This window comes from Elephas maximus, chromosome 7, assembly GCF_024166365.1.
Source record: "Elephas maximus indicus isolate mEleMax1 chromosome 7, mEleMax1 primary haplotype, whole genome shotgun sequence".
In the NCBI taxonomy this organism is placed as follows: Eukaryota; Metazoa; Chordata; class Mammalia; order Proboscidea; family Elephantidae; genus Elephas; species Elephas maximus.
This window is the reverse complement of record NC_064825.1, coordinates 31180279-31199309: the sequence shown is the minus strand read 5'-3', so window position 1 is coordinate 31199309 and position 19031 is coordinate 31180279. Positions and strand designations below refer to the sequence as shown.

General features: G+C 41.3%; 1 protein-coding gene across 1 annotated transcript in view; it reads left to right on the top strand.

Moving 5' to 3' along the window:
• The window catches only part of LOC126078921 (tripartite motif-containing protein 43-like), a 458981-nt gene extending 440762 nt beyond the window's left edge, over window positions 1-18219 (top strand). The window contains exon 7 of the mRNA XM_049889747.1: window positions 18085-18219. Coding sequence (XP_049745704.1) covers window positions 18085-18219 — 135 coding nt within the window. The remainder of the gene's footprint in view (window positions 1-18084) is intronic.
• Window positions 18220-19031: the final 812 nt, after the last annotated feature.

Genomic DNA, 19031 nt, shown 5'->3' with positions numbered 1-19031 from the left:
ACCAGGATATGTGGTTAAGTAGGGAGCTGCAATATGTGCCCATGAGAGAGCGCAGGGTGGAGATTAGCAGACGCTGGCAGCACATCCCACAGAGCCTGAAGGACCATTATAAGAACCTGGCTGAGGAGCTGCAGAAACAGTACAAGGTGGACCTGGATCTCTGGCTCAGGAGCCTGTCTCCTGAAGAATATGCAGCATACAGAAATGCAACCTATTCTATGGGCAAGAATATGAGCAAACTCAGAGAGATGTCTCTGCAGTGCCCATCAGTGAAGTGTTTGCAAGAAGGGCCTAGAGAGGAATGGGAGCTACAGGTTCCAGGCACAGATTCACCAGAAACTATTCAAGTCAGTCATCATCCTCCATGAGGGTCAGCACAAAATAAGAAGGAAGATGGGCAAGTGGTGGAAGGCAGTGACTCCTCAGACTCTAGCAGTGAGGATGAGGATAGAGATGAGGGGTCTGAAGACAGTGACTCCAGCTCATCTTCCTCAGAAGATTCAGACTCCAACTGAGCCAGACCCTAATGAAAATGAATCTCTCATATTTCCCTCCTATTTTTCTTCTTTCCTTTCCCTTCTTCCACCTCAGTACAAAGTAGGAAAAGTTGGCAGAAACGGAACTTGAAGTTGGGGGTCGGGGGTATCCTTTTGGGAAAATGACTATAAGACTTAGCCAGTATTAGGCTCCATACATCTCGATATCATCCCTCTCCCAAGAAATTCCATGTAATTGGGGCTCTTGGAATACACAATGAGATGGCTAGGGAGTGGGAACTCTCTAGATTAGACAGTATTTCTGAAATGTGAAGCTTTGTTCTCATCTTCTGCCTGCTAGAGTTGGTATGAGGACACTCATAAATCTGTGCCCTCTACCTTCCCTGTTGATCTCTGAATTCCTGTACTGGAATTGGGTTGAGAAATATTTGATGGGAGGTAGGATAGGTGCCTTTAAGAAAATTGTCGAACTCCTGGGATCTCTCTCATCCACTGCCTGTGGGACGGAGTTGGGCATTTCCAATACTACAGTTGGCAGAGTAATGTGGGCAGTAGTGATTATGTCTATATATTTAACTGGTAGCTGTCAATGTATTTTTATTTCTGAATTAAAAAAATAACATTAAAAATAAGAACTTAACTGTTTCATTTGAATGAGCGTCTCCATAAAATCAGTGCCCTTTAATTTTCAGCACTAGTTTCCAGGAAACGTCTGTGTTTACCCTGGGCAGAAATCACATGTTTTCTGCTGCTACAGGTAGAAATGAATCTCAACGTTAGCATTACATGTATATATATATATGAATTTCCCCTGCTAGTCTCCTATCAGGCTCCTGGTTCTGCTGCCTCTACTGCTAACATTTCCCTGCTGCTGCTTGCCATCTTGCCGCCTTCAGGGTTAGAGCTCTCTCTCTGTCTCCTGAGTCTGGGAGGTTCTCAGCACAGGGATCCCAGTTCCAAAGGACTTGCTCAATCCTGGCTATTCTTTCGTGGTTGTTTTGAGATCTATCTTCCACCTCTGGGATGGCTCACTTTAAGCCTAGCCGGATATCAAAATTGACCAATCCCCTTGGTGGACGCAGTTACCTTATTTACACAGTCCAACCCAATTACCTAGGTGGCAGTTACAGGACCATGGCAAGAAAGGCCATACAAAAGCAATCCATTGCACAGCAAACAACAACAACAAATAAATTGAGATTGACTAATTCTTGACAGTGAGTCTCAGAGAGGTATGGTAGGGTAGGATCAAGCCTCCTTGGCCCCCACAGTCTGAGGCTTAAGTTGCTCCAATGGGTCTTTTGAAGAAAGGACTCCTAATCTGGTGAAAACCCTTTAATATAAATATAAAAGAAAATAAGGTAAATAATGCGGACATTGATAATGTTTAAAATAAGAAAAATACTGTCTTAATAAAGTTGTCAGAAATTGGGCGGATCCCCATCATAAAAGAACCATAAACAAGTTTTCTGTATTTTATAAGAATTTGAAAAAGTCTAAAGATAAGCACCCTCAATGAGGCACTTGGCACAGCGGCTACAACAGTGGGAGCAAACATATCAATGATTGTGAGGATGGTGCAGGAACAGACACTGTTTTGTTCAGTTGTATATCCTGTCGCTATGAGTTGGAACCACCTCTATGGCACCTAACAGCAACAACAAAAGATACGGATCACAATGAGACATACCTGGTCACCCAAGAGCTCTGATAGAGATGTACAGGGAGATTAATACTGTTTTCATGCCTGCTAATACAACATCCATTCTTCAGTCCATGGATCAAGGTATAATTTCAATTTTCAAGTCTTATTAAGAAACACATTTTGTAAGGTTGTAGCTGCCATAGACGGTGATTCTTCTGATGAGTCTGGGCAAAGTAATTTGAAAACATTCTGAAAATGATTCACCATTCTAGATGCCATTATGAACATTTGTGATTTCTGGGAGGAGGTCAAAATATCAACATTAACAGGAATTTGGAAGAAGTTGATTCCAGCTCTCATGGATGACTTTGAGGGGTCCAGAGTTTTGGTGGAGAAAGTAACTGCAGTTGCGGAAATAGCACGACAACTAGAATCAGAAGCGGGGCCTGAAGATGTGACTGGATTGCTGAAATCTCATGACAAAGTTTGAACGGACAAGGAGTTGCTTCTTACGGATGAGCAAAGAAAGTGGCTTTTTGAGATGGAGTCTGCTGCTGGTGAAGATGCTGTGAACACTGTTGAAAGAGCAACAAAGCATTTAGAATATTACATAAACTTCTTTGATAAAGCAGCTACAGGTTCGAGAGGATTGGCTCCAATTTTGAAAGAAGTTCTTCTGTGGGTAAAATGCTATTAAACAGCATCACATGCTGCTGTGAAATCTTTTGTGAAAGGAGGAGTCAACCGCTGCAGCAAACTTCCTTGTAATTTTACCTTAAGAAATTGCCACAGACACCCAAACCTTCAGCAGCCGCCACTTGGATCAATCAGCAGCCATCAACATAGAGGCAAGACCCTCCACCAGCAAGAAGATTAAGACTCGCTGAAGGCTCAGATGATGGTTAACATTTGTTAGCAATAAACTATTTTCTAGTTAAGGTATGTACTTTTTTTTTAGACATAATGCTATTGCATACTTAATAGACCATAGAATAGGGTAGGCACAACTTTTATATGCACTGGGAAACAAAAAATCGTGTGCCTCTATTGTGATATTCACTTCATGGCAATGGTCTGGAACTGAAACCTCAGTATCTCTGAGGTATGCCTCTGTATTCCTGGTGGAAATGCCTACACATACTCAGTCAAAGTTATGCAAAATGTTGTCTTTTCATCACTCCTCAGAATAGCCCCAAATTGGAAACCAGTTTCAATCAACAGTAGTATGCTTGAGCCCTGCAACAATGGGCTCAAACAGCAGCAATTGGGAGGATGGCACAGGACGGGGCAGTGTTTCATTCTGTTGTGAATGGAGTCACTATGAGTCACAACAATTCAAAAGCACCTAACAACAACAACACTTAAAAGCAGTTTCTGTTGGGAGACCAGAAAAAGTATGGAAGGAAGACTTAAGTGTGGAGCAGTCATTGAGGAAAACTTGGCTGGAGAACCATCCAACCCTAGGAGAATATAAAACATTTGGTGCACCTGAACTGACTATCCCAAACCTATTGCCTACAGATTCCAACTCATAGTGACCCTATAGGACATAATAGGACTGGCCCATAGGGTTTCCAAGGCTGTAAATCGTTATGGAAGCAGACTGCCACATCTTTCTCCAGGGTTTGAACTGTCCAACTTTTGGTCATCAGCTGAGTGCTTTAACCACTGCACCAACAGGGATCCTTGAAAGTAACTATAGGATCAACAAATCCATAAACAAACTCATTGCTGGCTAGATTAAGTCATACCCCTCCCATTCCACATACACAAGGCCTACTGTAAGGGAAAACAAGCCTGCTTTCGGGCATAAAACACCATCTCAATCTCTCATGTTTTACCCAAGATTACTGGCCTTCTGAAAAAGTTTCAAGATGCTCAAAAACAAAAATAAGAAAGAAAGAATCTGTTAAGAGACAAAGCATTCAACAGATTTCTGTGACCCTTTGTCTTCATACATCCCTCTCTCCACAACTCAGCTCTACCAGTTCTGGTCACCTAGGCTTTTCTGAGCTCTGAGCTGTGTATCCTTGCCTCAGCAAGGTGGCCAGTATGAGGATCAGCCATTCCCTTTTCCTTCAAACAAAGGGTACACCCAATACATTTACATTTTATATTCTGCATGCATAAGTATCACATGCTACTCACCAACATTTTATAAAATACAGAAAAAAATGAAATCAATTTAATCTTATCATTCCTAGAGAATATCAATATTTTGGAATAAAATATATTTTATTAATAATTTTGTAATTAGTATATATACAGAAATGATTATATAATAACAAATATTAATGCATATAATTATACATTCATATTTATTGTTATATGTAATGGTGAGTAGCATGTATGTAATTGTACATTAATATTTATTGTTATTATATAATCATTTCTGTAGGTTTGTCCAGTTATTGAAAATGTCTAACTCTTGTTAACAAACTGTCAATAAATATCTCATCCTTCCATTCTGAGAAATATTATGTACCTTCATAATGACATGGAAGGCTGAGTTGGAATTTAGACCTTGGTCTGGAGTGCTGTTGGCATTGTCTGACCTGCGGAAAACAGATCTGAGAGAAAAGCCAGTATAGCCCTTGATTTAGGCAGGAAATTCTGGGGTATGGATACCAGGAAGGACTATAAAACCAAAAACCCCGTTGCCATTGAGTCAGTTTAGTAGAACTGCTCCACAGAGTTTCCAAGGAGCAGCTGGTGGATTCAAACTGCCAACCGTTTAGTTAGCAACCATAGCTCAGTGTAACTCTTAACCACTGTGTCACCAGGACTCCAAAAAAGCAGGAAATCCAGCAGACCTCTCTCTGCCTGTGGTGTTGGGCTGGGAGCCACCAGAGGAGGGCAGAGAGATGAGTTCTACTGCCTTGGCCTCAGAGCAAGGGCAACCTCCCCTCCTGCTGGAGCCATTGCTTGTTCCTGGAACAAAGAGGCAAGTTTCTTCCAGCCAGCGGTCTTGAGAAAATAGCCTCCCCCCTCCCCATGTAATTTTTACTCTGTCATTTCCCTCCATCCAGACTTCCCTCAGATCAACCCTCCCCCATCTGGCTGACTCCATCCACTGGTGCTGGAGAATCAGGAGATCACTGGGGTTGCTAGTTGTTATGGATTGAATTGTGTCCCCCCCAAAATGTGTGCAATATGCCTAAGCCATGGTTCCCAGTATTGTGTGATTGTCCATCCTTTTGTCATCCGATGAGATTTTCCTATGTGTTGTACATCCTACGTCTATGATTTTAATCAGGCAGGATTAGAGGCAGTTATGTTAATGAGGAATGACTTACTCTACAAGAATAGGTTTTGTCTTAAGTCAATCACTTTTTAGACACAAAGGAAATAAGCCAGCAGAGAGACAGGGGGACCACATGCCACCAAGAAAGTTGTGACCCAGGTTCCTGTGAGAGAAGCTTCTAGAACAGGGGAATATTGATGACAAGGACCTTCCTCCACAGCAGACAGAGGGAGAAAGTCTGCCCCTTGAGCCGGCACCCTGAAATTGGACTTCTAGCCTCCCAGACTGTGAGAGAATAAACTTGTTTGTAAGAGCCATCCACTTTTATTTCTGTTGTAGCAGCACTAGACCACTAAGACACAGGACCCAACATGTCACTCCCCTCTCTACTCCCTCTACCCCCTATGCAGCCAGACATGTGCTTAGCTGGTCCCCTTAATGCAGATACACTGTCACTGCTGAACCTCTGGTCTCTTCTCCCAGATTTGGACCTCACCTCTTGCCCTATCCCTGGAAGGCTCAATTCAGGGAAAACCCAAGATTTCAGAAGGCTCAAGCAAAGCTTTGGTGGCCTTTTGGGTGCTCACTGAGCTTCCTGCACACACAATGGGGGCATCCTGGAAACTGGGGCTCCCACGTTCCCTCTCTCTTCCTGACAGTGACCCCTGCTCCTCAGAGCCTTTCTCCATGTCTCAGCTGGCTCAGGCTGTTGTGGGCCCCAGGATCTCTGTGCCCACAAGTAGGTGCTTTAAACACTCTTGTGCAGAGATCTGAGCTGCTTCTCCAGATCAATAGCTTGGCTTTCCCAGACCCCAGGAAGGATATCTGGTGACAATTATAATAGAAGGAGGGTTTCTCAAGGGTCCAAGGTAGCATCTCAATTTATCCCATCAGTAGTGGGCTAAATTAATTGGGGACATAAACCTGTCATTATTACTTTCCCAAGTAGAAATAAAATCCAATTTACCTGAACCCGATTCCTCTTTCTCATCCCTGTTCATGGGTCCCTGAGCTGGGGCTTCCTAGCCATTCTTTCCTGTTTTCCCTGAGTTAGAATGGGAAGTGCCAGACAGAGAATCCTGGTCCTCCTGCTGTTCTTGAGCCTTCAGAGGCTTGATCTGGAGTGTGCAGGGTGGGGGAAACCTCCATTCTGGAGTGGAGGCCAAAGCTGGCCTTACATTAAATTCTTGCATTAAAATACAAAAATAAATCAGTAAATAAAATACAAACTGTTCCTACCTGAAGGCTATAATTAAAGCAACCTCAGGCAAACCATTTCCAAATTTTCCAAAACAGTTGCTAAAATCATAAACTGATGACATCCTCTTTCCTACTTTTTTATACAATTAAAACTAAAAGTTAAGAAAAATCATATATAAATTTAGGATGTGGGGTTTCATAGCTGAAAAAATATTTCATTTTTATTTGAAATGATTTTTTTTATACACTAAATTCTGGTGAATATTGGGTTTGTGTCTAGCATTGCTTCCGGTCGATTCATCTTTGTCCTTGTTCCTGTACCAGTACTGCACTTGCAAGTGTGGATGCAAAAAATTATATTCCAATCTTACTAAAAGCAAGATTTTTATACTGTACAGAACTGGGAAGAGTCTAGGGGACTGGAGTGGGTCACATGGGTCAGTCTCCATCTGAATCACTGGGGCCCATGTACCAGCAGACAGCATCAGAGAGAAGCTCGACCAACTGATTTCTCTGTCCACGGCTGTTACTAAAGCCCGGCTCTGCTGTGTGTCCTGGCCGAGCAGACGTCCCACCCTTCTAGCCTATGGTCCCAGCACCACCATCACACAGTTTCCCTTGACCTTGGAAATCAGGGTCTGATACACACAAGTATCTGGGCTCAGGACGTCTTCAATTGTCATCTTGATGTTGTAATATTTGCTGCCCTTGTGTAGCTTGTCCACAACCCACACACCCAGGTCTCTGCGAAAATAGTATGGCTCCCGGGGGCTGCTTTCTCCTTCTTGTCAGTCCAGAGGGTGTTTCTGCTTTCTTTCGGAGTCCTCCTGCTGAACATGTAGGTCTTTATCCCTGAAGGCCTTCCATAACAAGGCAGTTCCTTTCAGTTGTTCTGAGGAAGCTTTGCTCACTTGGCTAAGATCCAAGAGGTTCTTGTCAAACCTATGCAAGGAGACAGGCCACAGGCAGTACTAACAAACGGTCACAACTTGGCTCTCCGCTGCCAGAACCATGGCCCAAACATTGTCAGGACTGAGGCATTTTACCTTCCAATGGAAGCCTCAGTGGAGGCCAAACAGGACCAGAACAGTTCCTCAAGGCACCAGTTCGTGAGGTTGTTCTTCCTTCTCCTCTTGTACCTCATCTGCCTTTGGCAGTCGGGGGGGCTGGTGGGGGCCTTGGCATGGGTCGGGCTGGCACCTACCCCTAACCCCTTGGGCCTCTGTGAATTGATATGGGGCTTCACCGCTTGATTGAAAGTACGGCTGATGTTCTTGCCAGGTTTCCAGCCCATGACCTGCAGTATGGACAGCTCATAGGCCTCCACAGGGATGGCCTCATAATCTGCCTCTCCTGGCACTTAGCCTGGAGTTCGGTGTCTGCCCCTTCGCCTTTGGGGATGCATTCTTTCTGGATCAAGGGGATAGCGATCCTGGAATCGACACCCTCATTGTCTCTGTGTTCCAGAGACTACTTGAATTCCTCAATGAGCTCCTTCACAGCCTAGTATATCAGCACCCCATCCACCGAGGCCTCAGCACCTCTGGATGTCCAGGGGCCTGGGTCAGTAGCTGCCTGCAGTATTCATTCCAGATCAAAGGGATGACAAACTCCTTGGGAGTTTCTGAGGGCTTCACACTTTTCAGCTCTCTCCCTTCCACAGTTTTTAAGGAATCCTTCTCCTTCAGGGCAGCCCTCACACTGTCTCACAGGTCCACCACCTGCCTCTGGGTGGACATGCAAATGAAGGAGAAAAAAACTGGGGTGGTAGACACTGCTGCACGTCGCAAACATTTTCCTCAGTGTCAGCATCCGCCATCTTGTCCCTCTTTGCAGGCGTGTGCTGTGTTTGCCAAAAGTTAATACATATTTCTTGATGAGATGATGTTTGTGGAGGTTTGTTTACTTATGGAGGGTGTTAAGGTGTTAAATCAATCATTTCTTTTGTTTTGAAGAAACCTAATCATTCTCAGTAACACCTAGTAGAAGACCCACTGAACACAATCACTGGGAAGAGCTGGGCGTGGTCTTCTGGGCTCAATAAAAGGCACCCAAGAAACCATGCTCACTCTTCTCCAGAAGAGACAGAGTGTCTTTGGATCTCTCCTGCCTGCGGAGTCTTCTGAAAGCTCCTGTGACCACATCAGAAGGAGTTGAACCCAGAACTGACTTTCATAACACTACTTCTACAGCAAGCGTTTGCGAAATCCTTCACATATTCCTTAGGTGACTTAGGTGAGTGTACAATATACAGAAGTGGAGTTCCCGCTACTTTCCCAAACCGAAACAAACCAAAAATAATTTTAGTTTATCAATCAGGAAATTGAGGTGTTTTTCTATGAAATGATTTCATTTGTCTACTTTGCAAAAATTAGTCCTTTCCTTAACCTACATATGAATTAATCCGTTTTGTCATTATTATTATATATTAGATTTAATAGGGTGATTGCATTTTGTCTTATTTTTATGTATGCCTTGATTGTTTATATGGATTATAAGGACGAAGAAAGTAGTAGCCAGGTATCTTGTAATTTTGTACTTTGTGTGGCTCCTGAAAAAGGAATAAAAAACCAAACCCACGGCCGATGAGTCAATTCTGATTCATAGCAACCCTATAGGACAGAGTAGAACTGCCCTATAAGGTTTCCAAGGAGCGCCTGGTGGATTTGGACTGCTTACCTTTTGGTTAGCAGCCAAACTCTTAACCACTACACCACCAGGGTTTCAGAAAAAGGAATAGAAGTACTTAATTCTATAAGAAGTTGATAAATGTAGTAGTCTAAATGTAGTGCATAAGTCAATGAGTAAAAAGACTATTCTACTATAAGTATATAATGCAATGAATGGTTTGGACAAAAAAAAAATTTTTTTTGATACTGGTGTCTCTTTAGAAAATTCTGTTTACTGATATAAATTTTTAAGAAGCCAGGAAATGTTTGGGCATAAAATTGTTACTGGTTACCATGCAGGAATATCAGAAATGTGACTCCCGTCTATATTCATTGAGTGTAAAGATGAGAACCCAATGTTTTAGCTAAATCAGTTTTAAAAAGCACAGTTCGTTATTTTGTGCTGATTTTCACTATTGCATGATACTTTCATCTTTTCACAGTGTGAAGGGGTGCTTGCTAATAGTTTGAAAGGGTGCGGAAGATATTGCTAGTCTCTTTAATTTTTGATTTCTTTAGATGCCTAGTGTAGATAAAAGGATGTTTTTAAAAGCTTGTTGTTAGGAGCTGATGAGTAGCTTCTCTCTTGTAGTAACTCCACGTGACTCAGCAGAACTGCCCCATAGGATTTTCCTGGCAGATTACTGGGTCTTTCTCCTAAGGAGCCACTGGAGGCATTGGAACCACCAACATGGCTTAACCCTTTGCACCACCAGGGCTTCTTCATACATATTCATATATAAAGATTCTGACTGAAATCTGACCCAATTTTACAACCAAAGAAAACAAAACAAAAAGCCTGTTGCCATTGAGTTGATTTTGACTCATAGCGAACCTACAGGACAGGGGAGAACTGCCCAACAGAGTTTCCAAGGAGTGTCTGGTGGACTTGAACTGCGGACCTTTTGGTTAGCAGCCAAAGCTATTAACCACCATACCAGCAGAGTTTCCCAATTTTACAAAGCTTTGTTAAATTCTTATTAACACTTTCGTATTCCGAAATTGAATTTTTGTTACATTCCGTTTGAATTAACAGAGTTTCAAAGAAGAAATTTTGATTTTGTGACTGTTTTTCATGTACATATTTCTAATGCATTTTTTACAGTGAGTTTCAAGAAAGACACTTTCTGTATTATAGGTGAGGGGCAGGAGACAAATGTGCATACTGCCCATTACTGTGTTTTATTATTTTCAACTTTTATTCTCTCTTTAAGGATTTTGTATTAGAATTATAACCCTACTTCACAGACAGTCTTGGCGAGGAAAAATACCAGAACTGTTCGCTTAAATTAAAATAGTTGATAAGAAACTGGCTGGTTGATTCTGTCTGTATGGTATCTTGGAGAGTAACGGTTAGCAGATTTTAATTTTAGTCAAAGGTATGAGTTTTGGCTCCAACATTAACTGTCGGTATGATTTTGGATTAGTCATCCTTATAGGATGGTTTTGTCAATTAAATGAAATAGTAAAGGTAAAAAGTTTAGTCGCATGAGCTTTGCTAAACCAATCAGTCACTAGGAACATTATGATTGGCTTTACACCAATCAGAATACTAGAGATTGAGTCAAACTATTGAAGCACAAGCCCAAGAAGGAAAGGACACAAACAGGTTCTTTTATGGAGGAGAAATGGAGTTGATGGTGTAGATCATGTTAATCAGGAAGCCAACCAAGTTTTCAACAGAGCTCTAGAGCTGTCTTTGTGTCAGTTTCCAGTTTTTGTCATTAGCAAAAGAAACTATATCAGGCCTAGACGTAAGTATATTATTGAATCACAATTGGAGTAAAAGTTTGCTTAGTCTTTTGTCTCTCTGGGGCAAATGACAAGCTCTCCTGATTTTCTTCCCTCAGGAAAATGGACTCCAACATCTCCCAAGCCTTGCAAAAGGAACTCACCTGCTGCATCTGCTTGAACTACCTTATAGACCCTGTCACCATAGGCTGTGGGCACAGCTTCTGTAGGCCCTGTCTATACATTTCCTGGGAAGAAGCCAAAACTACCCGTTGTCCTCTATGTGGGGAAACATCAAAGAAGACAGACATCAAATCCAATATTCTTGTGAAGAATCTGGTGTCCCTTGCTAGACAAGCCAGTCTCTGCCAGTTCCTGAGCTCTGAGGATCAGATGTGTGGGACACACAAGGAGACAAAGAAGATGTTCTGTGAAGAGAGCAAGAACCTACTCTGTTTGCTCTGTTCTTCCTCTCAGGAGCACGAGGCTCACAGACACTGTTCCATTGAATACGCTGTTGAGAAGTACCGAGTAAGTGATGCTTCTGAAAGCCTTTGAAAGCTGGAGAATAATAGAGCTAAGAGAGTATAAGGAAGATGAGTACCGTGATTATGATTAATTCACTCATCACTGGGAGTCTTATATGTGCTGGCCACTGTTCTAGGTGGGAAGGATAAAGCTGTGAATAAAATAGGTAAGGAAATCTGCTTTCACAGAGGCTGTATTCGAGTGGCAGGGCAATTCGCTTAATGATTATTAATTTGATTATGCAAAGTGAAGCACAGGACACCATAACACTCACATTTTTAGAAATAGCTCCTGGCCACAAAAATTCCATGTTTAACAAGTGCTTTTTTTTTTTTACTGGAAGCATATTTAGTAATACTGGACAAACATGTAGGATAATAGTATAGAGAATTAGCAAGATATTTATAGGAAATTTAATTACATTACATAAAGCCTTTATTTGACAGTTTTCTCAGGAAAATTGTTTCATTACTTTATGTGGCTCTATAGCCTGAAACTCCCAGAAGGGATGACTATCGGGTAGCCAGTGAAACATGACCCTTCCACTTGCCCGAAAGTATGTTCATCTAACATCCCTGGTCTTTAGCTGTCAGTAAGGGTCTCAAATCTATAATATTTGTTCTGTTGGTGCTTAATTCAGTATTTTTGTTTTTACAGGAGAAGCTTTTAAAACAAATGAGGTCTTTATGGGAAAAGATCCAAGAAAATCAGAGAAATCTAAACGAGGAGTGCAGAATAATCAACCTGTGGATGGTAAGCATGCGACCACGTTTTCCTCATAACCAGCTTGGTACAGACATGCTGGGACCTTACCTACTAAGAACTTGAGCTTTAATCATCATTGCCAGGAGATTCCGTGAGTGAGCTCATCAGTAGGAAAAAGGATCTGCTGTTTTTATGTAGGAGAGTAGGACACTTAGGATTTCTAGAATTCAGTACACCAGGGACTAGGGAGAAAAAGGCCATCAGAACAAAGTGCAAAAAGTGCTGAAATGGAGGCACATGCAGGGATTTGGAGAAGTTCAAAAACCGTTGGTCAGGAGTTGAGAAAAAGTTTTGGAGAGAGGTTCACAATCAATTTGAGTTTTAAAGGACAAGCGTAAAAAATCCATGGACATTTCAAGCAGAGATTTCTGACTAAGGTGAAATCCAGAAATTAAACAGTACATAATGGGGAACTACAGGGATGTCATACTGATTAGTATAAAGACGGCCATGGGGAGAAAAAGGTTTAAATAGCAATTTAGGAAGTGTACCTGTGATAGTGAAAAGCGATAATGTAGTGGCTAGAGAATGATATAGGATCAACTGGGAGAAATTTCAACATGTTGAAAAACTGGGGGAAAAGAGAAAGAAAAGGACTTGGTGAGGAGAGAATGAATACATGGGTATTGGCAGGGGTCATGCAATGGGGTAATGGTTAATGTTCCTATAATGTTAGGACAAAATGAGATCCTGAAGCCTTATGTGCTCATTACCAGGAAGGAATCCCATCCATGGCAACAAGGGATAGTGATGGGAGAAATCAGATTGAGGGTATGGGATTAGGAATTTTAGGGAGGTTTTGTCTGATGATTTCTAATCCTCAGACTAGTAGGCAACATTTCTGCTAAGAATGAATGATCAGGTTAGGATTGAGGAGATTTGAGATGAGAGGCTAAATTAGTAACAGATCAGAATATTAAATAATCAAGCATAAATTTATCTTTTTACATGTAATCTTTCATATTTTAGAGAACATATATTGGTAAAGCAGAGGGTCAGGAAAAAGAAGAAGACCCTCAATGAGATGGACTTACACAGTGACTGCAACAATAAGTTTAAACATAAAAAAGATCGTTAGGGTAGGATGGCTTGGGACCAGGCAATTTTTCATTCTGTTGTACATAGAGTCCTTGTGAGTTGGAACTGACTCAGTAGCACCTAACAACAACAACGTATTTTAAAAATTAACTCTGAAAAAAAATTCTACAGAATTTCAGGAACTTAAGAAGTGAATTATAGTGTTTAGAGGAAAGGATGGGTTTCTGTAGTTAACAAGGAATGAAAAATAAAGTAAGGAAAGAGGGATGAGCATGGTTTCTGGTGAGTGGAAAGACATGAATTTAACATGTATGTCAGTGGTTGGTGGATTACATGATCATGAATCAAAGAGAAATGAGTGAGGTTTAAGTGGTGAAGGATAAAGGCAGCCTGGGTGTGTGATCTAGGAAATCCATGTCCCTGCAGGATTATATATGCCTACGGAGAGACATGATCAGAGATCAGTATCGGAAGTTGCATCCAGTTCTCCACAGGGAAGAAAAACAACATTTAGAGGGACTGAAAAGTGAACGCAAAAAGATTTTACAGCAACTCAAGAAAAGTCAAACCACAATGGTTCAAAAACAAAACCACCTAAGAGAAATGTTTGAGGAGCTGCTGAATTTGTGCCATAAACCAGACGTGGAGCTGCTCCAGGTAAGAAATGAGGATATTAGTTCAAGTTCACATCTTTGACTTCCATTACATATTTCAAACCAAAATCCTATTTCTGCATCTTCTGCTCCTGTCCAGACTATTATTGTCCAAGTGAATATGATATAAACTTCAACTCTTATCCTAACCAGGAACAACAAAACTTTGAGGAATTGTGAGAGTAGTTTCCCTTCCCAATTCTCTTTATTTAATTCACTTTTCTATCCAACAGAAAGGAACAACTTATTTGTAGACCTTTTTGTCTCCAGGTGGGCAGTGTGAGGAAGAGGAAAAGCTAGCATTCATGTCCTCCTTCTGTTTGGAAGTCCTAGGCTTGAGTTGTGCTTGTTCTGAGGCACATTACCCTTTGGAAACAAGCCCTGTGAAAAGACCACCTTGTAGACAACTGATGGTTGTAGTAATGCAGTCCCTACTCATGTCCTGCTCTGTCTTTGTTCACCCTCAGAGCCCTTAGCCATCGAGAATTTATTTTCTGTCAATGCGTGGTACTGTGATTTTCCTTTAAAGAGGAGAAGTAAAAGAAATTTATAAAATCCGGGGCAGGGGGGGTAAGGAAAGGAGGGTTTGATATTTTTTTGAAATTTCCCAAATCCAAAGACTGATCAGGCATAAAAAAAAAGAATTTCTGAAGAATTCTGAGTTTTTCTTTTTTTTTTCTCTTTACAGAATTTGGAAAACACATTGACAAGGTAAGTTTGGCCTTCAATGCAAACTAGAGCACCTTGAGAGCTAGTAAAGAGATCAAAGTGTTTCTACCAAAATGAAGTTATTGAGATAGTAAATCTTCGTGTGCATGTGTATTTATATGAGCACATGTATCTGTGTGTGTTTTACTGAATATAATTTTCTATCCCACTCTATCAGAAGTTAGTTTTGTTTTGTCTTTCTGTGCTCATGGAGGTATACATTGTAGGGTTCAATACAGAAGTCACTAGAAAACAGCTATGCATGATTTTAGTTTTCAAAATCATTAACATATAAAAGTGCATGGACTAGCTTTTCCAGGCGTTAGAGGAGAGGCAGGCATCTATGATAAGAAGGGGGTGGAGGCAGGGACAGAAGAAAAGAAAGAATCCCTAAGAATTGCACAGTCTTATCCCAGGAACATGGAGGTACACTACAATATCAGAAAGGAATTCTGATGAAACATATTATTCCGTTGAACGCTGACATATTTTGTACATACTGTGATGACCCCTTTGGCACCTGAAAGATTACCTGAATCTTTCCCCGTGTAGGAGTGAGTCCGTGCAACTGCACATGCCCCAGCCTGTGAACCCAGCGCTCAGTGCCAGGCCCATCACTGGACTGATAGACAGGTTCAACCAATTCCAAGGTGAGTGGTAGCCCAATGATGGGACCCCATGCATTGTCCTTCACTAATGGTTTTCTTTGGATGATATGGAGCCCTGGTGCCAGAGCAATTAAGAGCTTGGCTGCTAACAAAAAGGTCTGCAGTTGGAATCCACTAGCAGCTCCTTGGAAACAGTGTGGGACAGTTCTATTCTGTCCTGTAGGGTCACTATGAGTTGGAATCCACTTGACAGTAATGGGTTTTGTTTTTTATGCCCTTTTTATTAACCCTTGATTTAGGAGAGAACAGCCTCCTAAGAGACATTTATAGTCATAGTTGCCCTGGGATAACATGAAAAAATCTAAACGAAAGCTGGTGAAAGGATAAATGTGATTCATGCCTGTAATAAATTAGACAATGAGAAACAGGAAACAATCAAAAAGGGCTCCTAGTGCTGTCTGGACCATGGTCTCAGGAAAAATGTAGCTGAATTGGCATAATACAGTTCGTAGAGAATATGCTCTGCTTTCTACTTTAATGAGTAGCACCTGGGGTCTTAACAGCCTGTGAGTGGCCATCTAAGATACTCCACTGGTCCCTCCCCTTCGGGAGCAAGGCAGAATGAAGAAAACTAAAGACACAAGGGAAAGATTAGTCCAAAGGACTAATGGACCACAACTAACATGGCCTCCACCAGACTGAGTCCAGTACAACTGGATGGTACCTGACTACCACCACTGACTGCTCTGACAGGGATCACAATAGAGAGTCTTGGACAGAGCTGGAGAAAAATGTAGAACAAAGTTCTAACTCACAATAAAAGACCAAACTTACTGGTCTGAGAGAGACTGGAGAAAAACCCTGAGAGTATGGCCCCTGGATACACTTTCAGCTCTGTAATGAAGTCATTCCTGAAGTTTCACCTTTCATCCAAAGGTTAGACAGGCTCATAAAACAAAATGACACTAAAGGGGCATAGCAGCCCAGGGGCAAGGACTAGAAGGCAGGAGGGGACAGGAAGGCTGGTAATGGGGAACCCAAGGTCAAGAAGGGAGAATGTTGACATGTCGTGGGGTTGTTAACCAATTTCATAGAACAATATGTGTGCTAACGGTTTAATGAGAAGCTAGCTTGTTCTGTAAACGTTCAGGCAAAGTACAATAAAAAAGTGTTCAGTAGAAAAAAAATTAAATATATTTTTAAACTCTGAAAAAAAAAGGGGGGCTCCTAGAACCATTCCGAGATAAAATACCAGTTATTCATTCATTTAGTCGTATAGAACTCCATATTTAGTTAGGGCATTCAAGTTTTAACTAAAGTAAAGTTAGTTATGGTGATAGGATTGATGTTTTAGTTACCTAGTGCTGCTATGACAGAAATACCACAAATGAGTGGCGTCAACAAACACAAATTTATTTTGTCACAGTTTAGGAGGCTAGAACTTGGAATTTAGGGTGCTGGATCTAAGGGAAGGCTTACCCTCTGTTTGCTCTGGGGAAGTTCTTATTCCTTTGCTCCTTGGTGATCTTCATTTGGCATGGTGTCTTTCCTCTCCCACCTCTGCTTGCTGGCTTGCTTTTTAATCTCTTTTATATCTCAAAAAGATTGACTCAAGATATCCTACAGTAATTCTGCCTCATTAGCACGACAAAGATAATCCGTTCCCAAGTGGGATTATAAACACGGACATAGAAGTTAGGATTTACGACACATATTTTGGTGAGGCACAATTCAACCTGTAACAGTTGGCAAATTTTAATTTTTTAAATATTTTTCCTGTAAAGCTTCTTAGTAATTGAATTTGTAATAATGCGCATTGTAATTGATATAGCTAGAAAATTTAGTCCATAAACATAAAATAATGAAAGGCATAAAATAAGAATTTGTGAGGAACAACAGTAAAACAAGTTGGGGGTTGATGAGACAGTATACAGAATTCCATAGTAGACCTAAACCAGGGAGGTTAGACTGGCATGCAGATGAAGACCAAGCTTGAGGTGAAACCAGGAGTAAAATCCAGAAAATTCTTAGTAGAAAACTTCTTCTAAGAAGATGTATTTAGATCTTTTTATTTTTAATTGGAATTTGTTTCCTTGACTGGAATATCATAGTATGCCTGGCAAAGTGATCACCAATTATTTATCTCTAAGGATCTTCTTTCCCCTGAAGAGGGGCACTGAAGTTAATTTCATAGCAATGACTACGCCTTATGGGAAAGTCTTCTATTTCTAATGGGAAGTGAAATGTAAAAAATCTTTGTGATTTTTTTCCATTGAGATTAGGTACTTGTTAATTCTGCAGATATACTGGTAGCCCCTGAATCTAATGACATTTTCCGACCAAGCTGCCCTTAAAGTCTTGGTCGGTTTTCCAGTGACACTCTACATTCGTAAGACTTTAAAAACTGATTTTGACTGGAATATTCTCTTCTTTCCGCAGTGAACATTTCCTTGAATTATGAAACAAGCAGTCACGATATCATGCTGTCTGATGACGTGAGAAGTTTGATATTTAGACATGACCTTCAAGAGGTGCCTTTTCCATCTGGAAGATGCAACTACTTTGCTACATGGGGAGCCCAGGCCTTCACCTCTGGAAAACACTACTGGGAGATGCATGTGGACAGCTCTTGGGACTGGGCTGTAGGGGTCTGTAAGGATACTTGGCTAAGGAAGAACTGCTCAGTGATTGAATCTGGGGACACATTTCTTCTTTTATGTGTGAAGGGGGATAATGGTTACCATCTTTTCACCACCTCCCCAGTGTTTCCTCAGTACATAGAGAAACCTCTGGGGAAGGTTGGTGTGTTTGTTGATTTTAACAGTGGAAGTGTGAGTTTTGTTAATGTTGCCAAAAATTCCCTCATATGGGAATACCCCGCTTACTCCTTCAATTACTCGCTCCGGCCTTTTTTTTGCACTGGCCACACATGATCGTGGAGAAGTGAGGAACTTGGGAACTCCATATCTGAAGGAGCCCACACATGATCATGGAGAAGTGAGGAACTTGGGAACTCCATATCTGAAGGAGCCCATCTCAGCTGAAGCTGATCGGTCATACTTTACTCTCCCTTAGGTTGCTCCATTTTAATGTAACTTTGTTTAATCATTGGTAAAAATAAAGCTGGTGTGGCAAGGCAAAATTTGTTGGCTTAATTGTCTTTCAATTAAAATCAAGTCCTGTGGTCCTTTTCCTGAAAGATATACTGTTTTTATTCACCTACTTTGTGAGTTGGCTAGAGTTACAAGACTATATGACTGTGGGATTCCATCTTAACAGTTTAATGCAGGAACACAGAGTGTTTGCATCATAAAGAAACTTGGTTATCTGCAGTGCAAATGTCAGTCTGAAATATTCTACTCCCTCATCATGATCTAGTAAAATCATACTCAACAATTCACCCTTGTTGGTGTTAGGTGCCAGGAAGTCGACTCTGACTCATAGCAACCCTGTGTACAACAGAAGGAAGCACTGCCCAGTCATGTGCCACCTCACAGTCTTTGCTGTGCTTGAGCCCATTGTTGCAGCCACAGTGTCAATCCATCTCCTTGAGGGTCATACTTTTTTTCATTGACCTTTCACTTTACGAAGCACGATGTCCCTCTCTAGAGGCTGATCCCTCCTGATAACTTGTCCAAACTGCTTGAGACAAAGCCTCACCATCCTTGCTTCTAGGGAGCATTCTTGTACTTCTTTCAAGACAGATTTGTTCTTTCTTCTGGCAGTCAATGATATGTTCAATATT